This window comes from Onychostoma macrolepis, chromosome 06, assembly GCF_012432095.1.
Source record: "Onychostoma macrolepis isolate SWU-2019 chromosome 06, ASM1243209v1, whole genome shotgun sequence".
NCBI lineage: Eukaryota > Metazoa > Chordata > Actinopteri > Cypriniformes > Cyprinidae > Onychostoma > Onychostoma macrolepis.
In genome coordinates, this window is record NC_081160.1 from 16673252 (window position 1) to 16696053 (window position 22802).

The 22802-nt window shown below is 36.8% G+C and overlaps 2 protein-coding genes across 3 annotated transcripts in view; both read left to right on the forward strand.

Annotated features, from left to right (window-relative positions):
- Positions 1–53: 53 nt before the first annotated feature.
- Positions 54–20191, forward strand: slco2a1 (solute carrier organic anion transporter family, member 2A1). Its single transcript, XM_058778219.1, has 14 exons — positions 54–199; positions 8119–8256; positions 8837–8999; positions 10540–10755; positions 10848–10946; positions 11047–11183; positions 12298–12373; positions 14279–14443; positions 14595–14787; positions 16784–16931; positions 18086–18246; positions 18380–18444; positions 18875–18995; positions 19202–20191. Exons 1-14 carry the CDS (start codon positions 140–142, stop codon positions 19320–19322), a joined length of 1863 nt encoding a protein of 620 aa, XP_058634202.1. The 5' UTR covers positions 54–139; the 3' UTR covers positions 19323–20191.
- Positions 20192–21120: 929 nt separating this feature from the next.
- rab6ba (RAB6B, member RAS oncogene family a) overlaps positions 21121–22802 on the forward strand; it is an 87518-nt gene continuing 85836 nt past the window's right edge. Inside the window, exon 1 of one of the 2 annotated variants that reach the window (XM_058779673.1) lies at positions 21121–21325. In XM_058779673.1, coding sequence (XP_058635656.1) covers positions 21256–21325 — 70 coding nt within the window. In that variant the 5' untranslated portion in view covers positions 21121–21255. The remainder of the gene's footprint in view (positions 21326–22802) is intronic. The other variant, XM_058779674.1, reaches the window with a different exon arrangement.

Consider the following 22802-nt stretch of genomic DNA (forward strand, 5'->3'; position numbering starts at 1 on the left):
TGTGGGCATTGGGCGGGGCTCGTGACATCACTGATAATGGTCATATAATCCCCCATAGACGATCACCGATGTGGAAACGTGTTTAGTTCATCCTTGTCGAAACAAGCTTAACAACCAACTTCACCTTTTATAGGAAAACATGGACATATACGCCAAAGACATAAAGAAACCCAAGCCAGCGTTGTTCTGTAACATAAAGGTAAATTATTATTATTGTTTTATGGTTATTGATGAATATTATTAGGATGATCCAGTATTCATACAATAATAATTTCAAGTTTAATATATTAATTTAATTTTTTCAAGTTCAATATTATTACTTTTGTTCACTGTCATTTAGTAGAAGCATATTTTTCTCTCTATATATTTTAACAATCTCTAGACAGTTTAAAAAAAGCAATTTAGAGTGCACTTGCTGTTGTTGCTCTGGTGATAGTGACAAGACAGTGGAGGTACATTATATTATTATTTATGCTGTCATGATTTTTATTGTCTTTGGACTTGGAACCTGAACTTTTGTCTTTAACAGTCACTCGTGAGTTCTTATAATAGAGCTTTGTGTTTTATTAGTTCACAGTCCTTTAAAAAAACCTTTATAAAAATTAATAACATCTAATAATATATATAACTTCTAAATCAAACTACCAAGACATTGTGTGCTCATCTTTAGGGTTCTAAAGTTGTGCTGTTTCCAATCCTGTATCCTCTGCTCATTTGCATTGTGAATATAGTAAACAGTTCACTGGAGCTTCATGTCTTTCGTTTGTAAAGCCCAGATTGCTTGAAGCTCTGGATGTTTAATTCAAGGTGTTTGACAGCTGAAACAGGTTTTGCTGATTGAGACTGTCAGTGCAGATAGACCTCTGTCATCTTGAAGCAGCTGTGGAGGGATTAGCAGGTCAGGATGAGGACCTTGGCCCAGGGGGCAGTACTGTGTATCAGATGGCTTGCCAGAAGCGATGCTTAGTTGGAGTACAGCCTTGACTACATTCATTCCCATTTTACTCTCAAACAAATGGCTGTGGAATGTAGGGGATCTTAGACAAAAATATTTGTTCTCTCATCTCACACATTATGTCTTCCATGCATACAATGTTTAATTATGATGTTTTTGTGTTTGGAAATTGTTTGGATAAAGATCTCCCTGACCACAGACTGTTGTGGTGTCACAACTATTTCATCTTGGCTTTGCCAGAGAATCATGGATTTATTTGTAATTGATATCTGTTCATTTTCCCAAGGAGAATTTTGTTTTTCTTTTACCACGATACACAGATCTTGACCAACATTAACTATGTTTACGTGCACCCAAATGATCCATTAGTAATTGGACTCATGCCTCAGCAGGACTGAAAAGCCTTCATGTAAACATCTAAATTAACCGGACTGAGCTGAATCTAAATTAAATTTTGATTGGATTGAAAAGGGTGGTGTAGACCTAAAACAATCCAGTCAATAGAGAAAAAACTATGCATGTAAATGCTTGAATACAACTATCTTCTCAATCAGATTCACACATACCTTGCATGCCTGCACAATTCACATGTGAGCCCTTTAATGAAATAATCTGTTTACATATGGTTCACTACTTACAAATGTGCATATCTTTATTTACATCTTATGAAATGATCAGTGAAGGAGACTGATTTTACTAAATATTGCTTATAAAGAACTATTGACATACAATGAACCATAATACTCATTGTAGCTCCAGTGACACTGTAGCAGCTTTGTTCAGAATACACATGTAATGCACATGTAAACCAAAATATGAACCGGATTGCAGAATCTGAAATAGAAAATTAGTGCATGTAAACATACCTATTGTTTGCTTGTTGCACTTCAAATGCACGGTGATCGGTTGACTTTGCAATTAGGCATTCTAGGAAATTCCGTCTGAGTTTGTCTGGAGTTGCATAAATCCTTTAGACTCATACCTGCTCATTCCTCCACCTAAAGGAACTGTCCGCGAATCACCTCCCAATCACCTCCCAATCCCCAGCCCAAAGGTTGTTGGTCATATTATACGAGAAGAATATTTGCTCACCTAAGTGTTTCACACCTACTTCTGATCTGTTTTCAGAAGTAATTGTTGGCACGTTACAACAACCTTAAGCAGACACAATTCCAGTGAAGATGGTTGTTTGGAATTGCAATAGACAGTTTGACATGACACAGATGCAGAAGGGTCTGCGTAGTTTTCCTTACTCCATTCTATGGAATTATTTTTTGCCCCCTTATTAGGAACTATCTGTTGTTGTGGACATTTATTTTTAGGGAATGAGAGTACAAGTAGAGAGAAGATTCATATACTCTCCAAAATCAACTTCTGCTTCTCTGTGACGCTCAGCTTTTGCTTGGACTTTATATGTTTGCAATAAGGGTGTGAGAGTTCACAGGTATGTCTAAATGGATTGAGTTTGTGTCTGTGTGACCAATGAGGCATAAGTGCACATGTTAAACGGACAGGTTTTGCATGTGTGTATTTTGTTCATCTGGGTGAGTCAGGCAGTGATGACGTATGTTGAAAGAAGGTGTAGAACATGCTGTTCAGTGAACTTGGCCTGTTTACAATCCTTGAAACCCTTTTTTTAGATTTAAACCCATTTGAACTGACAGGTAATGCTGATATATGACGTGCAGTTTTGACATTTTATTGTTTTGCTTTCAACTATTTAGCACTTTTTTCAACTTTTCTCTATTAGCATGTTACATAACAGAAACATCTTAGCTGTTAAGCATCCTTATTTCATTTAAATGCAGGGTTTTCAAAAGAACAATTTTTGTTGAGCTTGTTATTAGAGTTGTTTATTTGGGCTACAGGTCATTGTAAGATTGCAGTTGTTGAAATAAGTAAAATATTAAATAAGACTGTCACATTGATCTTTCATTTTTCCTTTTATTCCACCATCAACTGATTTGCTCTTGGCAGTATGCTCAATGCAAAGGTTCATTTACTCCTTACTAGGGAAAAGATTTGTTGAATCTGTATTGCATTATGGTGGACCAGCTCTTCCAGATTTTTTCACTTGATTTCATTGAGTTGTTGCTGACAACCTCTAACTTTTTTAATGTCCCATTTGCAAGATTTTCTTTGAAGCCATTTAATGTGAAAATCTGTGAATAAAGACATAGCTAGCAAGTTCATTGTTTTCTCAAACCTGGGCTTGAGAGATGTGATTATTTGTAGTCATTATTAAATTATGTTTGTCATCACTAAATGTTTTCGTGTAAAATGAACGGAATTTCAACCCAAAGAGAAACAGCGTCTGAATGTCGTGTTATTTTTGTGGCTGTGGTGCACAGGATGGGCAAAAATGATTGGAACACTGGGATTGTACTTTTTGGCTGTTTAAGCTTTATATCCTGAGGAAATCTGAAAATGTCTGCTTAATGGCTCCTGTAGCACGTGATAGCAGTGCAGAGATGCATGTAAAACATCAAACTTCAAAGTCAGTTTTTCCCCTGATTCTCTTTACTCAGCAGGACGCTTCATGCAGCACAATAGCTGCTGAGAAGGGGGAGAAAATCCAGGTCTGGACAGACGACAGGAACTGCTTTTCAGCACGTTCATCAAATCTTTCACCACTGGTTTTCTATCTGGAGTTTGAATGACTCACTGTGTCCTAAAAACATTAGGCCGGATCTATGATTTCAGTGCAATTCAAAAATCATGAAAATGCACTGCTGATTCAAAAATAATGACATTCTTTCAAAGTCCCCTAAAGAAGCATAATTAAGTTCACTCGGCGGTCATATTGCTCTTTCTGTTTTGGAAATAGACAAACAATTTTCTATTTTCTTGAATAGGGAAATGAAAGTTTGAATTGACCAAAATCTCTAAATCTGTTTTACGAGATTACAGTTCAATAATATGATGCAGTCAAATCTGGCAACAAAAGTATCATATATTTTGCTTCTTAACTTAAAGGAATAGTTCACCCGAAAATGAAAAACACAAAAGTAGATATTTTGAAGAGCCAAACTGTTGTTGGTCCCCATTGACTTTCATAGTAGGGAAAGAAATACTATGGAAGTCAACTGGGACCATCAACTGTTTGATTATCAGCATTCTTCAAAATATCTTCTTTTATGTTCAACAGAAGAAAGAAACTCATACAGGTTTGGAATGACATGAGGGTGAGAATTTTCATTTTTGGGTGAAGTATTTCTGTAAATCATGCTGTAAAACTATATTTCCCAGCACTTGATCTTAACCTGGGGCCCGGGTTTCTTTCTTAATAATAATAATAATAATAACCTGATAAAAAGGTGTAAACTAAATATGTATTTTTAATGCATTAAAAAAAAACATGCGATTCTTGAAACTTCAACAATATGTGTGGTTAATTAATCTCATACGGTATATTGACCCAGTTTCTGTTAATCGTTTTTTTTTTTTTTCAAAAACAAGCAACTTTGTCATAATTTCAACATGCCAAATGAAATATTATATACAATATGAGGGACATATTCAGATATTTTGTTGAACAAAACGTCTGAGAACCACTGTTTTACAGACTAATGCGATTAAAGAGTGCATGAAAAGCCGATGCCTCTACGAAAAAGCATTTGATTCTTTTTTCCCCCTGATTTCCTAGAACGCATAAAGCAGCCTGCCAGGGCTTAAATGCTTGAGGTAACAGTATGACAAATGTCTGACAATAATTTTCTCTCACATATGGCAGGATTGTTTTATATTTAAATTATTCTTCCAAAATTCCAAAAACAATTCACACATTGCTTCAATACAAAACAAATATTTCAGCATGCTTTGTGCTTACCCAAGGCTACTTTGTAATAGTCATTCACGATGCAGTGAGTGATCAAATGCGTGCCAGCTCTGCAAAAGATTTACGACTGCTTGTGGAGAATTACACACCGATGAACCTGCCAGCAATTTGCGTAGGAACGTGACAAGTTTTCTGTACATGTGCTATTGCTTGCACTTTTGTTAAGACCTGTTATCCAGCAATACAGTAACATGGCCTGATCATAATACACCTACTGTACCTCAGGGACACTTCTTGAGTAATGGCCTCTGGAGACAGATTGCTCATAGTGTTAGTTTATCAGAGAGTCTTGAGAAAACAATAAAAAGAGCAATCTGCTTGAGCTTCCCTGTAACATTATACGTGAAAGATTCCAGACGTGACTGAAGCGTGTCGAATAATTCGAGCTGAACCGAATGTGGACCTGGCGCTGGGGCAGAAAGAGGCACAGAGCTGCCATTCAAACGTCTAACAAAGGCATTTAGTTGGGCTGCTTGAGTGGGCACAGCCTATCAAAATATTTCCATAATTAAAAGCCCATTCGCTGAAAAACAAGAGAGAAATCGTAGCAGCTGTATCAAAAGCAGCTATTATGTGTGCTAACAAACCATAAAGCTGAAGATTTGATGGGAGCATTAGCTGTTCTAGAAGCTGTCAGAAAGCATAGTGCTTTGGCCTGCAACGGTTGAGAGCTGAGGAGTGGGGGAAAGGGATTTATGTCTTGTGTTTGTTTAGGAAATCCAGTCCAGATCTCTACATGCCCCATCAGATTGCTTCATGCCTCTGAGACCTCTGCGAACGTTCCTCTGCTTGCGTTTAATGACGTCTTGGGCACAAAAAAAGCATTATATCGTATGGGAGCAGCTGCCTCTCTCTCATACACAAACAGGGAAACGTTCCAATTTATGAGTTTTTATCTCCACTGCGTTTCTGGCTTATCGCCAAGAGCCTCTCGAGAGAGAGGTGAACAAACGCTGCTAACTCTCTAGACAAACATTACTATCAGTGTATTTACCAACCAGTACAACAAGAAAACATGACTATCTCTCTGCTTCAGCCTTTTTATGTTGTGTTATGCATAGTATGCATATGATACTCATCTCAAAAAAAAAAAAAAAATCAAGGACTTCTTGAAGTTTAAGAGTCATTGGTAATTCTAGGATTTTTAAAACATTTACTGGGAGGATTGTTAATTAATATTACACATATTTCAACAAAGAAAAAGAGCACCGTATCTGTATCTCAGTCAACCCAGAGTTGGAATATTTTGATTTATCCTTATATAAATTAGGTGGTTATTTAAAGTATAGATACAATGTGCAAAAAGGACAGATAATGCAGTGTACTGTGCAAAAAAAAAAAACTGACATTAGTGATGCAAATAGTTTGTTTATGAGGGTTATGAGGGTTGTTCTATAGCAACAGCACTTTTGTTAACTTTTTTATTTAAAGGTAATTTTTGCCATTAGTTTCCCGCTAGTGGCACCAAAAAAAATCTGGTGCTCTCTGGCACTGGTTGGACAAACAAGCAAACCAAAATCTCGGCACATGAACAAATGTTAGAAAAGGTTGCAATTCCATTTGGTGCCACTAAAGGGACAGAAATGACACATTTCAATTAAGTTCAATAAGTTTTGTTGCATAGTTTCATTTTGCATTGGAGTATTTGGCTGCCCATAACCAGTAATCTTAAAAGGTTAGTTCACCCAAAAATGAATATTCTGTCATTAATTACTCGCCCTCATGTCGTTCCAAACCCATAAGACCTTAGTTCATCTACGGAACACAAATTAAGATATGTTTGATAAAATCTGAGAGCTCTCTGACCCTCCGTAGACAGCAATGCAACTGCAATGTTCACAGATCCAGAAACGTAGCAAGGACATCGGTAAAATAGTCCATGCAACATCAGTGGTTCGAGAATACTTTTTGTGTACCAAAGAAAACAATAATAACATAATTTATTCAACAATTCTTCTCCCTGAGCTACCGTCTTCCCCCATTTTGGAGAGAACCCCAGAACGTAATCAACGTAATCAGCGTTGTTTATGTTCAGCATGCGCACGCTTTCTACTTTAAGTAAACAGCGCTGGTCACATGGACTATTTTACCGATGTCCTTGCTACGTTTCTGGACCTGGGAACATTGCAGTTGCATTGCTGTCTATAGGAGGGTCTCAGATTTGATCAAAAACATCTTAATTTTTGTTCTGAAGATGAACAAAGGTCTTACGGGTTTGGAATGACATGAGGTTGAATAATTAATGACAGAATTAACATTTTTGGGTGAACTAACTCTGAGCCAATCAGATTTCAGATAAGGCCGATGTCCACGTGGCTCCACCCCTAACACTGCCCCTGGCCACACCCTATAGTTACTTAAGCAACTTGTGATAAAACTGTTTTCTACCAGATTTTGATTATCAAAAAGGTTGTTGGTTGGATTTTTAAATGTGAGTGTTGCGCTAAAAATGCAGCAAAAATGATTTGAGGTTGCAGTAAATTGTAAAAGGGTGGGGTTTAATTGGTGTAAATCAGTGATTCCCAACCATGTTCCTGGAGCCACCCCAACAATGCGCATTTTACTTGTCTCCTTAACCAAAAACATGAAAAATGTGCAGTGTTGTGGGGGCTTCAGGAATGTGTTTGGGAGCCACTGGACTAAATGGTTAGAGAAGTGTAATTTTCACCGGAAGTTTGAGTTGACATTTTGATTGCATTAAAAGAAAATTGAATGGCAAGAAAAAAAAGATAAAGTAATAAAAGTGTCACGTACTAATGGAAAGCAGAGACACCACTGCTCCCAATTTTCCATTTTATGTACCGTCTTTGTTTTATCAGTTATTTGCACAATAAGGAGCTTTTGGGGCGATGGCTGCTTTTAATAGCCGCATGAAGACAACTGTGTAAATCTTGAAGGTGTTTTTAGGAGATCTATATGGTTTGGATTAAACTGTATTGCCTTTTCCCTTTTTTGTAATTAGGGACATGTTACAAACCAAACACAAGTGAATTTAGATATATTGTGAAATCAGTGTGGTTAACCTTAACTGAGGTGAGGCAGTGAAGATCAAAGTCCCAGATCTCACTGTCTGTAGAGATTTGGAAGGGAGCTCTAATTTTAGGGGGTTGTTATTCAACCCCAAATGTGCTTTAAAAACCCCAAAAAAAACCATGTGACACAGTAACAACATACTGCTGAATGCTCCTGTTTAGATTATAGAACATCAAGTTCCTTTAATCATATGAGAATTTTTAGTACACTTGAAAATTATAATTGGTACACTGTAATCGTAACCCTTATGTCTGACAGTTCTTGTACACTTTATTGCTCTCTCTTCCTGTAGGTCTTTGTGTTGTGTCATGGCCTGCTCCAGCTCACTCAGCTCTTGTATAGCTCTTACTTCAAGAGCACCATCACCACAATCGAGAGACGCTATGGCCTGGACAGTTTCTCCTCAGGAACCATCTCTTCCCTCCACGAGGTACTGGTCACATCACAAACATCTGTGTGTGTCATCTGTGGCTTGCTTAATTGAAACCATTAAAATTAGTGAGGCGCTAACGTACAACATAATATCCAATCCACAGCTATCTAATATTGGCTAATAACCAATATGATACCATTATTATGTGCATCCCTAATTATGTCATATACAAGGTATCTTTATAATAATGAATCATGAAATTATTAACAGCAAAACGGTCAACCCAGATCAGCTTAGATCAAAATAAATAGCTTATTTACAGAATAGCCATTCTATTATCAGAAAAAAAGTTAAATAACCAACCAGTGTTATATTAGTATCATTGATATACTATACTATTGATATATAATTTGTGTTAGTGTTTTAAATTATAATAATTTATAATTATTATATTATTAGTTTAAATTATGGTTATTCAGGGAAGCTTAAACTAGTTAAGCTAGACACAACATTTGTGGATGACTACAGTATACAGCATTCTGGTCAACAAGGAAGGGGCTGAATATTGCATATTAGGTATATACATGTAATACCAAATGTATGTGACTTGTTTTTCTTTCTTTCTTTTTTTTATTAGGTAGGGAACACAGTGCTTATAGCGTTTGTTAGTTACATGGGTAGTCGGGTTCACCGACCTCGATTCATTGGACTGGGCGGCCTGCTAATGTCCATCAGTGCCATGATCTTAGCTCTACCTCACTTCCTGTCTCAGCCCTACACCTTTGACTCTGTCCTGCATGGTAAGTGTCATTCAAGCCATTAGCATCCCTATTCATCTCGATAGAACCATGTAAAACCAATTAATGTGAATGTATTTGGAAATCTTACACATCTCTTGGAATGAGCTCTGCATTCTTTTTCTCCTCATTTTTTGTCTCAGTTTGTTTTTTTCTGCATGTTAATATTGTTTCATGCCCCAGAGTGAAGGATCTTAGACTCTAAGCTCATCAAAATGATAATATCACCATATTCATTTAAAAAGGCTCAGGACACTTTGAAGAAAACCAGACACAACAAAGAGGGGATCTAAAATAACACAGCTGGATGATAAACATCAGCTTAGACATAACAGGGTAGGCAGGTCTACAGGAAGTTGCTGCAGAGAGACTCCATTTTGACCCTAGTCTCCCTACTTAGACAGGGTTTAGCATTAGTTTGAGAAAAAAATCATGAAGAAATAAACGGATTGAAGTTGAAAAGGGAACGGATAGAGAGAAAAAAGGGAAAGAGATGAGGACAAAGTAACAGGGAGATACTGTTAAGAAAAAGCTGCCTGATTTCTCTCTGAGGAGAAAGTCAACCGGCATTTACTCCAAGAGAAAAGCGTTATCTCCCTTCACTTCCTTAGACCTTTTATTTTTGCTTCATTCTCTCACTTCCCCTGCTTCTTCCTGCAGATGCTGTTGTTTGGCCATACACATTGCAATGCTATGCAAAGCTTAAATGAAATATGCAGCCACTTACGTAAGACCTTAAATGCATGGCTCACTCATTTTTTTTTTCTTTTACTCACATTCATGACGCTCCAAACCTGTTTTGTCTAAAACAAAAGGAGTTGTATCGTAGACGGTCCAAGCTTCTTATTTGCATACAATTAAAGTGAATGGTGTCTTGTCTGTTTATGGTCTACGTCCACTTTGTTGTATGGATAAGAGTAGTGCTGTCAAACGATTAATCGCAATTAATTGCATCCAAAATAAAAGTTTTTGTTTACATAATATATATGTGTGTGTGTGTGTGTGTGTGTGTGTGTGCTGTGTACATTTAGTATGTATAAATAAATACACACACTTACAGAAACTATTTTGAAAATATTTACACGTATATGTTTATATTCATAATTTATATTATATATACATTTATTTAATATTTAAACATAACATATTTTTCTTAGATATATAAATACATGTTTGTGTATTTATATATACATAATAAATATATGAACACAGTACACACATATTATATTAAACACAAACTTTTATTTTAGATGTGATTAATCGCAATTAATCGTTTGACAGCATTAGATAAGAGCAATTTGGACAATATACATAACTCCATTTGTGTTAATAAAAGTGTGAAACATTATGAGGCGAGTAAATGATGAACAATTAACCGTCAGGAGCACCTTCACCCCTCAAGTTCACACTTAAAATGCAGAATGTTTTGTTTTCATCATTCCGGTAAACGTTTATGAAAGTTACTGAACACAGATATTTGGATGGATGATGTGAACTGGTGGTTAGGATGAATATGGTGTATTTCTTTGTCTCAATCCCACAGCGAGCAAGCAGGACATGTGTTATTTGCGTGCGAATGCAACGGGTGCTGAGGCTTGTGGTCAGGAGGATTCACGGAAGCTTGTGGACACCAGTCAATTTTGGGTGTTGATGGCTACGGCCCAGCTGCTGTTTGGAGTTGGTTCTGTCCCCATCCAACCTTTTGGAATATCTTATATAGATGACTTTGCAGGAGTTGGGAATTCTGCTCTATATATTGGTAAAAAAAATTTTTTTCGTGTTTTTCATAATGTTATTTGAACTTTAAAGAACTGTAAAGATTAATGAGGTTTCTGTTGTTGCATGTTGCAGCTATTCTCTTTGCTGTGTCAGTGTTTGGGCCGTCCTTTGGATACCTTCTGGGCTCTGTGGTTTTGCGGATTTATGTGGATGTGGACAGAGCCAGCACAGGTTTGTTTACCTTTTAAATTGCAGCAAGAAATTATTCCTTTTCTTTATGTTATTGTTCAATGTATGCGGTGTTACATATTATGCAATTTCTTTCGTCTAGGGGAGGCATTGGAGTTGACCCCTACTGACCCTCGATGGGTCGGTGCATGGTGGATGGGTCTGCTCATCACTTCTGGAGGTCTTGCTCTCACCTCAATCCCTTACTTCTTCTTTCCCAGAACACTTCATGTAGAGAAGGTTAATCACACTTTTGTATTAATAACAAATGAGCATATGTATGGCACTGATTCCTGAGACATTTGATCAAAAATACAGAACATATTCAATAATATTATTACATATTAAAATAACAGTTTTATATTTTAAAATGCCCCCCCAGTAATCTTTAATGAATTGAAAGTTCAAAAGAACAACTTTTCTTTTCTTTTTCTTTGTTTGGCATTACTGTCACTTTTGGTCAATTTAATGCATCCTTACAGAAAGTATAAATTTCTTGAAAAAAAAAATCCCCTAAACTTTTGAACATACCTGTGGTATACCTGTTTTATGAAGTTTTACAGCTGTGCAGTATTCCTACTTTTTGTAATGAAGATAAAATGGGCCCTAATCTTAAAATCTTGTGTTTTCTGTATCACAACCATTATATCTCAGTCAGCCAAACTCTAAAAACATGTTTGGGAACTTTAGGTAGTTTCCCTCATTTAAATCATGTCTGAGCTACCCACGGTAGAAAAAAGGACTGCTACATTTATCATATGCGTGATGAGCAAAACATGTCTATTATGTGAACACTATCAGTGTGACAGATCTTCTGTCTGACGGTGGTGGTAGTTCATTAGATGCAACAAAGTTTGTAATCATCCTCTATTATCCATTCATTAATCCAATCCAGTCCAATCCATTCGAAAATATCGGTTCATAAACCTTTATTTTTGCTCTTCTTCAGCATGTTTGTCTCACTGAGCTTAATAATTACTGATGGTTATTTTGGATATTCCTTCTCTGCTGTATTCTGACAGTTTTTATGGAGAAATCTCGATAAGCTGCCATCCTGTCACGATCAACTTAGATAATCTGTGTATTTGACAGTATGAAACTAGTACACCATGTTTTTTTGAATCTGATTTGCAGTAGGCAATACTTCTACATTCACAGTGAGAAGCTGAGGCTGTTACCATATTCCTGAAATCTCATCACCATATGCCATCTTCTTTTAAAAATGTAAAAATAGTGGTAGAATAAGGGACGAAAGCCTTTCTTGGTTCAAAAATGTAAGCAGATGAATAATTCATTACTGTAAAAAGACTTTTTTACAAAACAAACAGACCAATTTGAAAATCTTCTTTTGCAGCCTTTTGAATTGGAAGGTGACATCATAAAAGAAGACCCCACGAAGACAGAGGGCTCCATGCTGGATTTCTTTAAAAGTGAGTCCACTCTAATTGATTCGTTATGAGACTTACCCATTAGTATTAGTATAGTAAGCCCATTTCATTTGTATAGTTATAGCTATTTAATTACTTTACCTACAGTTAAGAAATAAAGTTGACATGGGCAATTAAAATATCTGCAGTCCTGTGAGTCGTACGTGTGCTGTTTGTCAATGTCTTGTCTCTTGAGTCATGCATCTTGCTCAGGTTGTTAATGTAACAGGATCTGACTCGTTCTTATGAATATACTGGCCTCCAGGGCATGATTTGTAAGCAACTGGTTTATGCATGATCATGTCTTCATTCAAGTGTATTCAAGGCAAAATTGATTTCTTGTTTCAAAATAGTTGTTCACTTGGTCAATCAAATGTTTTTTTTTGTTTTTTCTCTCGAGTGTGTTTAGATTGAGTTCACACACACACTGGTTTCCATGTTTTATGGGGACATTCTATAGACATGTCTTTTTTTATACTGTACAAAATTTATTTTCTATCCCCTTACCCTAAACCTACCCTTCGCACAAAACTTTCTGCGTTTTTAGATTTTCAAAAAACTTCATTCTGTATGATATATAAGCTTGTTTCCTAAAAAATGTCCCCCAAGGTCAGAATTTACTGGTATAACAGTACTTGTGCTCTGTAAAAAGTGATAAGTTGACTTAACTTAAAAAAAATTGAGGAAACTCAAAAAACTCAAAAATGCCTTAAAATTAAGTAAATAATCTTTTTTTTTTTTTTTTTTTTTTTAAGTTAAGTGAATTTGACAATTCACGAACTTATTTTTTACTTAAAAATTTTAAGGCAACGGGTTTCCTCAATTTTTTTTAAGTTAAATCAACTTATCACTTTTTACAGTGCATGGGGACATTTGGTCCCAATAATGTAGGGAATACCAGGTACACACACTCACACACACATACACTATTTGTGCAAAAGTATTGGGACTGACCTCTTAATTACTGAATTCAGGTGTTACAATCAGACCAATTGTCACAGGTGTATAAAATCAAGCATCTAGCCATGCAGTCTGCATTTTTAAACATTAGTTGGGAGGGAGGATGGGTTTTTCTGAAGAGCTCAGTGGAACGCTGCATGGAGTGGAAACCTGTTCTGTGAAGTAACAAAACATGCTTCTCTGGTTGGAAGTCTGATGGATGAGTCTGGGTTTGACAAATGCCAGAAGAACATTGCAAGTTTGGGTAAGGCCCTTTTCTATTCCAGCATGACCATAAAGACATGGTTGGATGAGTTTGGTGTGGAAGAACTTGACTGGCCTGCACAGAGCTCTGATCAGACACTTCAACCCCATCAGACACGCTGGAATGAACTGGAACGGAGATTGTGAGCCAGGCCTTCTCATCAAATCAGTGCCTGATCTCTCAAATGCTCTACTGTATGAATGGGCAAAAAATCCCACGCAAACACTCCAAAATCGAATGGAAAGCCTTCCCAGAAGAGTAGAAGCTGTTAAAGCTGCAAAAGTGGGACCAACTCCATATGTATTTAGAATCCAATGTCATGAAAGTCTCTGTTTGTATAATGGTCAGGTGTCCCAATACTTTTGTCCATATAGTGTATATGGTGTATATAGGACATATGCTCGTACAGGTTGGTCACACTTTATTTTTAAGTCCAATTATCGCTATCAACAAACCATTAACTATGACTTTTGCCTCAATAAACTCCTAATTTGCTGCTTATTAATAGTTAGTAAGGTATTTTTAAGGTATTGGGTCGGATTTGGTATGTAGAATATGGTCATTCAGAATATGTGCTTTATACGTACTAATAAACAGCCAATATGTTAATAATAGGCATGCTAATAAGCAACTAGTTAATAGTGAGAACTGGTCCCTATACTAAAGTGTTACCCAAAGGTTAAATTGGAATTGTTTTTTTGCAGTGTTCCCTAAGATGTTCGTTAGGCTGCTGCTGAGTCCTGTCTTCATGCTGCTGGTTCTGACCCAATGCTGTTTCTCCTCCGTAATCGCTGGACTTGCCACCTTCCTCAACAAATTTCTCGAGCGGCAGTACAGTACCTCTGTGGCCTACAGCAGCCTTCTTATTGGTCAGTCAACATAATTGAATAGAATACATTATATATATTATTAGAGGACAGTTTTTGGAGTCCTGTGTACGATATTGTATTTGGCATAGATCCAGTGTTTTCATACTAAGGAAGATCACTTATTTGTGAATAAATCTTTGTTTTCTCTCAGGTGCTTTAAACCTGCCGTCCATTGCTGTGGGGATGGTGCTCGGGGGTCTGATCATGAAACGCTGGGGGTTGTCGTTCAGAGCCATTCCACGCTTCTCTGTTGTAATGCTCACCATCTCCATCTTCTGCTGTATACCCCTCTTCTTCATGGGCTGCCCCACACAAGATGTTGCTGGTGTTTATGGCATTAATGGGTGAGTTTAACAGAATGTTCTTTTGATTTAGCTGACTCTCGCAGATTGTTTATTTTTTATTTTTTTACTACATGTGTTCCGTGTTTTTGGAATATTGTATGTTTAAATAAGTAACTCTCTGAAGACTGGTTGCACAGACAGTCCTTCTGGAGAAACTTAACTGTCTTGCTAAAAGGCATTGTGATAAGTACATTTTTGGCAATTTCCCTCATCCTAAAGTTATGAATTTGGCTGACACTTCCAAAGCACCTTACATTTTATTGATTCATGTATCCCCTTAGAATCGAACCCATGAACCCATGAGTGTGGTTAGCCACATGCTCTACTGTTTGACATACAGAAACAATTTCCATTGCTAAAGATTGGAAATATATTTTCTTTCTGGCATTTGAAAGTGTAGACTAAATATGTTTTTCTTAAGTTGGGCTATTTACAACATTCTAAAATGTGGATGGATGGATGGATGGATGCCATAAAAAAGTTAAATAAATGAAGAGATCTTTATAATAGTATCTATAAACAGGGTATGTACAAGACAACCGGTCCTCACAAACCCTATAAACACTGTTAAGCTAAGCCTGTTCTTTGTCTTCTGTCAGTGTTTGGATTCAGACCATTGTGTTCTAGTGAAAGTTTGTATCTTCAGGTCCAGATCAACTTCCACACAGGGGAGAAACAGCATGGGGCACAAGTCATTGAGAATAGCTCTTGTACTCGGAGCTAGAGTTCAGATCATTGTACAAAATGCTGTGTGTCCTACATATCCGAACACTTTTACTGTGCCAGCTGGGAGGAAAGGAAATAGATGTTTCTCTAGAACACTATGTGTTCAAATGGAAACTCTAGTGACTTGATTATGTGCCATGAACTTTATGAACACACTCCTATTATCGTGTCATTATTGTGTGAGAACAGTTACACAATTACACACACTGTAAGGTTTACTCAGTTAAATGGTCTACATCTTGAACCCTGATCAATGTTCTTTTCAGACTTGACTGTGTCTGGATGTTAAAGGAACAGTTCATTGTTTACTTGCTCCAATATGTTGTCACAAACAATTATTAATTCTTTCAAGGAACACAAAAGAACGAAATGTGAATATTGTACCACATTCATTTATTCCAATAAAATTACAATGAATGAAAACTTGAGATTTTAAGCTTCAAAATTGAGACAAAAAGCAGCATAAAACTATCATAAAAACAGTAGTCCATACCACTTGTGCGCTATATTCCAATCTCCTGGAGTTATACAATAACTTTGTGACGAACAATATGAAATTTTCATTACTGACTGATAATCTTCCAGTCCAGTGAGATGTTATCTAATATGACTGAATCATTGAATTTGAGAACCGAATCAGTTTGATTCATGAACAAATCATTTATGAACTCAATCACCTAATTCATTGAAACAATTTTTTTATCAATTTCTCATTAACATGCAAAGGACAACTATAACTATAAGCTTATAACTATAAACATATCAATATTTTCAGTTAATAAAGACTTATAAGACTTATATTTGTCATTTTGAAGCTTGACATACCTGAATAACCTGAAGGTCATGGGTTCGAGTCTCAGGTCCGGCAGGAATTGTCGGTGGGGGGAGTGAATAACCAGCGCTCTCTCCACCCTTAATACAACAACTGAGGTGAGACCCTTGAGCAAGGTACCGAACCCCCAACTGCTCCCCAGGCGCCGCAGCATTGGCTGCCCCCTGCTCTGTGTGTGTGTGTGTGTGTGTGTGTGTGTGTGTGTGTGTGTGTGTGCACTTGGATGGGTTAAATGCAGAGCACAAATTCCGAGTATGGGACAACATGCTTGGCCACACATCACTTCACCTCAGTCCTCACACTGACCAAAATATCTCTTTTAGTGTTATATGTAAGAAAAAAAAAAAGTCATATTTTTTTATTTCAAACTACTCCTATAAGATTACCAATGTTTCTGTATTCTGCAAGTAGAAACTAAATTGTCAATCTTCCCGGCAGGCCTCAACCGTCCTGTGGTGCCAATTGCTCCTGTCCCAGCAGCGCCTTTAACCCAGTGTGTGGGGAAAACAACATTGAATACATCTCACCCTGCCATGCTGGCTGCACAAACTTCACCATGGATCCCAAAAACCCATATAGAGTCCAGGTAAATAAATCTGACAACCAAAACAGAAATTGGTCATGAAATTTCCATACCATTATCTCAAACCAGAGCAGAGCCACTGCATAGATCTGTCCATCTTCTAGACCTTTATTTAGCTCATTACTGAAGCCGGATAGCAGCTCAACGTGAGTCTCTGCAGTACTAGCGACACTGAGCAAATGACCGGTCATGGTCTGTTAGAGATCAATGGGTTGAGTCCAATCAATCCCTAATTAGTAATACTTCCTGGAGGAAGTGCTTTGGGGACTCGAAACAGCTTTCGAGTGTTAAAGCTTCTGTATAATTGCCCAGAAAGAGACTTACAGGAGCAGCAGCTGATGATGAATTATTCTATATGACACAGCACATATCATAGCAGGAGGTAATTATAGTGAGAAATAGACTTGGGTCTGGACTCCCTTGCTTGCTGGATTTAACAAAGCAGGCAATCGAGGACACCGTGTCATTGGAAGTCAATAGAGCACAAGGCAAGCATTATATGTGTTAGTATTAGCTGCATCAATGAAACCCTGTTAGTTGCTGTTCTCTTTAAAATAATAGTATCCTTTAGTTATCACTTGTAATAATGTTTGTAATGAATGTAAGCACTAATGCAGGGTTTCTCAGCTGGTTTTGCTAACCCACAATTAATCGTGCAAAAGTAAAGGAAATTGTTTTTAAAAGGAAACAGTGAAATTGATTAATTATTGTATTATTGGTTTCTTATATTATTATGCAACAAAACATGTTTGTCCTTGTTACATGTGAACCTGTATTTATTGAAGTCTGGGTCAGATTTCCTTTTACCTTGTGTAGTTTTTGACATGTCACACTATCTTGTGACAGGTGAATTTGTTTCATATGGTGTATTTTAATACATAGCATTTTCTCCTCATGAAAAAGGCCTATTTATTTATTTATTTGCTTGCTTATTATATGTTGCTTTTAGATTTTGAGTCTTTTTTTTATTTTATTTTATTTTATTTTTCCTTCTCTCTGTGATTTAAGCAGACCTGTAGATTTTTGTGTGTGTGTGTTTCTCAACTACAAATAATTATGGTGACCAATATTTTTAATTCAATCAGTTTTTGGTGCCTGAATGTTTCTTCTACTAATAAATGGCAAAATCTTCTAATATCCAATATCCTTCCACACAGATTTATAGTAACTGCCAGTGTATTCCTGGTGTGGCCACAGCCAAGCCTGGCCCTTGTGCCAACACCTGCCCTCACTATCTCCTGCCTGTAATGCTCCTTATATCTGTGGCCGGACTTATTGCCAGCCTAACACACAATCCCATCTACATGATGGTGCTGAGGTGAGAAACAAACATGCATGCCAACATACAAACACCAAAACACTGCATGTAGTGTGAGAACTTATTAAAAAAATAAGAAATCTCAAGATAGAGTTTTTGTATCTTATTTTACTCATTCTGTCTTTATCTACAGGTCAGTTCCTTCAGAAGAGAAGTCCTTTGCCATTGGGGTTCAATTTCTGCTTCTGAGGGTTCTGAGTAAGTAAAATACCAAAACACCTTTATATATATTTTCTTTTAACTTTTATTAATTTATTTATTGTGAAATGCAATTGAAATTATAAGTGCAGACTGCAATAAGTATATTGCAAAACATAAGTGATAATACACAGAGAGGAATAGAGAAAAGTGGTCAGTGTAAATCACAGTGTAAATGAGTCTCAGATGAGGACACTTTTCTGTGGAAGTGCAATTGCAATACTGTAAGTACTGTAGCGCCCCCTTCTGGTCATACAACAACATAGCTACTGTGTGAGGGTTACAATCAATTAATCAATCTCTGCTACAGTTCCTAAATCTGAGAATATTATTACAAACTATCTATGCCTTTTTGGTATTTTAGTGAATAGTTTATATATTCATTTACATTTATAGTAAAATGATAAAATTTTTCTCTCTCTTTGCCTAGCCTGGCTGCCAGCTCCAGCTCTGTTTGGGATGACCATAGACTCCACGTGCATCTGGTGGAAAACTGCTTGTGGGAAAAAGCAAGGATGTGGTTACTATGACAACAACCTCCTTAGAAACAGGTAAGAATATGTTCTCTTTTGAGCTAAATGCATTACGAAGATACATGTGCGTCAAATGTTGGTAGATTTTGAATGAAGTGAGTTTAAACAAACATACACTCTGCGTATATTCAGCCAAACAAGGCTAAAACAGAAAGCAGACTATGCTAATTAGTGTTAATCAACTAATTAGTAGCACTGATGATGATCATGATGACTTGTTGCAGGTTTCTAGGACTGCAGGTGGGCTATAAGACGTTAGGCATTGCGATCCTGACATTTATTGGCTGGAAAATGCAGCGGACCAGAGAGTACAGCTTAGAGAATAAGCCAGAGGGACCCCTGTGATGCCTCACCTCTGCTTAACCCATCGCAGCTCACTTTTGAGAACCTCCTCAGTGAATTGAGCCCCTGGATATTTCTTGTCAGAAACCCCTCCTTCCAACACCTGTCTGGAAATGTGATGAATTCAGTTTGGACATTTCTCAAGTTGTACACTAACTTCTTGGGTATTTATTTCCATCTGCATGTAAGTGGGGCCATAACTGGACAGATTCAGGGATTTTCCACCTTCACAGTTATTTTGGTAGTAATAATTAACTACATATAGTGCTCAAAAAATTTATCATACTTATAGCAACAGTTCTCATCAACAGGTTATTTAGGATTTAGGATTGTGGCACCTTTGGGGAGGTCACAAAACTTAAGAGAAATGTCTATATATTGTCCTTATCATTGGTTAAGACACAATTTGATGATGATTCAAAATTTTTTTTTTTTTTTTTTTTTTGGGTCCATTTGTATTTGAACTATGTGAAGGATGTGGGGTGCTCTTTATAACCTAATGCACACAGATACACGAGTGTGTCGAATATCAAATTGTGTGTGAGTAGAGGTGTGTAGCTTCAAATAATGATAGTAGCCTGAGCATATTTAAAATGTTACTTTCAAATGTGAAGACATTTTGAAAATAAGCATCAGATGTTTGTAAAATATATTTTTATACCTGATATTGCTGTTTTATTATACACTTTGTGCATACTTTTTTTTTTTGGCCACGGTTCTTAATACAAATGACAACATTCTTTTCTTATTGCTGCTTGGAGTAATGAATCGTGACTTTCTGATAAGTCTTTATTATTCAGTATGTAACATTTACTTACCAATGTATAAGTTATTTCAAATATAAAAATTTGTTCACAATTTGTTGCTTTTTTATTTTGCCATTTGACTGATGTTTAATCAAAGCCAATTTCTGCCACACAACTAATTTTGACTTTTATCTACTAATTATGATTTAATTTCAATGTCATAATTTCAGCTTTTTGTCATAATTATGACTTTATCTAGCAATTTTGACACTTCATCTCATAATGTCGACTTTTATCTTATAAATATGATTTTCTTTTTAATGTAAATTATGAAAAAGTCACAATTATTATTTGCAAACCCATGATTTCAGTGCATGTTGTTGTGGCACAGCTCTTTTTCCTCTACATATATGGACAAATTTTTGTAGTTTATTAATGTAGTTAATACAGAAAAAGCTATATATATATATTAGGAGATGCACAAATTGCATCTGGGGGTTGTCAAATTTCATCTGATATTATACTGGATATTATTTAACATTATCATTAATATCATTAAAGGTACTAAGTTATGTAAACAAATTCACCAAACTTGCACAATTATAAATTATTAGTAATTGTTTAGTTATTGTAATCTATTAATTTTCTCTTTTATTAGCAAAATGGGAATTCCACGTACCCCCTGGAACCCACGTAAGTACCCCCTAGGTACACATACAGCACCCCTGGTTGGGAATTACTGATCAAACAAGCAGGTTTTAAATGACCAGCTCTGAGATTTAACCACTACTCAACCCCAGGCACCAACCAATTAACAAATAAATCAAGCAGTGTCAAGATATGCCCGTAATAACATAGATAGATCTATATATATAATCAAAAGCAGACCCTCCAGAGCTTTCGGTGGGCGATACAGCATGACGTCATGTGCTGTGGGTTGATACAGCATGACGTCACGCTCCGTGGGTTAATACAGCATTACGTTTTGTATGTGTGAGAGAGAGAGAGAGAGAGAGAGAGAGAGAGAGAGAGGTGAGGCCGCGCATGCGCAGCAGCTACCCAGCCTGACAGCCGATCCAGTGCAGCATTCCCGTTTCCAAACGCACAGGAGCGCCGCTTTTTCCATCGCGCTGCCCCATCCAGACATTCACACCGGTGGGAACACGCTGATAAAAAACAAGCCCTCAAACATGTCTGTGGGAAATGACTTTGGAAACCCTTTAAGGAAATTCAAACTCGTCTTTCTTGGAGAGCAAAGCGGTGAGTGTCATATTGGAATTGCCAAGGGAAGTTTTAGTAATAAGCATTATTATTGATTATTTACAGGCGTCTGTATACACCTGCTTGACTTGAACATGAAGAAATTGTATTAAACATCAGATTCACAGGCCAGTGGATCTCATCTCATATGAGTTTCACATATTAAAGTTTATTTTTTTCGGGTAAATAATCACTCAGTTATTAAATTATCAGCCTTTCTGTTGTTTTTGTATTTGTTTCCTTCATATATTTATTGCTGAAATGGCAAATGGGTCATTTTTATCATTTAATTTTATTGAGTGTCAGTTCAACTGATTATCAAGTTTAAAGACTTAAAGCTATTTGAAGCTATTTAATTCATTTTTATTTCATAATACTGGCTTAATGCTTTTTTTAAATGTAAAAATAGAAACTATTGTTGTAAATATCTGGATTTCATTCATTTGAACAGCGATGGGTTATGTACCGCAGTCAAACATCTAAAGTATTTGATGTTTTTAATAATGTACAATCAAGATGGCATAAAAGTTTGATAAAGGCCAGTTGGCAGACTCCAGCGTTGTGTAAAATGTAGCTGGTGCACTTACAGAACAGAATGAATAAATAAATAAATAATCTGGATGTTGAGACACACCCAGTGTGTGCCATTGAGAGAACTTGTGTAGCTGCAGCCTGCAGACTCTGCCTGGTATTGTTTCTCTGTGATGACAGTGATGACTAGGTCAGTTATCCATTGGTATGGTTGAATGAGTCCTAGCATTATGAGTGATGTGAGGAGGTGGGTAAGTTAATGTTTAGCAGATCAACTCAGCTCTGATTTCCCCTGGCATTCTGCCCCCTGTCGTCATTCAAAACCTCCTACCAGATGAATTAAGCTTCCAGAATGTCTTAGCTGTCCTCAGATCTGTGGGAATTAAGTCTGGGATTGCGCTGCGGAGAGTATGATTCACACTGTGAGAGTAAACAATGGATGCTGCCATGATACGGAGGCACTGCCTCTCTCCAGGGATTCTGATCCCGGCTTTATTTTGTTGTCTCCATCTGAAGCCTTTCAGAGATGTTGTGAAGTAGCAAAAAGACCCTCCTCACAGCTTTTTGAGGATTTCTCTGGGTGTTGTTGATCCATGCAGAATGTGTATCAGCTTGTGGATCTGTTCCAGTCGTTACTTCCATAAACTCCCAACTTGTTAGGCTGCGGCAGCAGAGATTTTCTCACTGCAAAGAATTCCACATTTTCTTCAGTAAAATTAGAGAGAACGTTTACATATGCTCACTGTACTGTTTAATGTATGAACAGATCAGATAACTGATCGTAGGCCTCATTGATCTGAGATTATGCACCTCAGTTTTTGAGACAATATTTTCTAAATTATTCACAAATCTTTTTTCACTCAAAAAGGTGTTTGATCTCAGATCAATGACTGATCTATGACCAGTCAGCCCCTCCCCCTCCCCTCCCAAAAAAAATAAAAATAAA

Excerpts from the sequence above, each read along its gene's own strand:
- slco2a1 (XM_058778219.1), top strand. The coding sequence starts at position 140 with ATGGACATATACGCCAAAGACATAAAGAAACCCAAGCCAGCGTTGTTC. Across the intron at positions 10,756-10,847 it reads GAATTCTGCTCTATATATTG|CTATTCTCTTTGCTGTGTCA; the intron begins GTAAAAAAAATT and ends TGCATGTTGCAG. Across the intron at positions 18,247-18,379 it reads ATCTACATGATGGTGCTGAG|GTCAGTTCCTTCAGAAGAGA; the intron begins GTGAGAAACAAA and ends CTTTATCTACAG.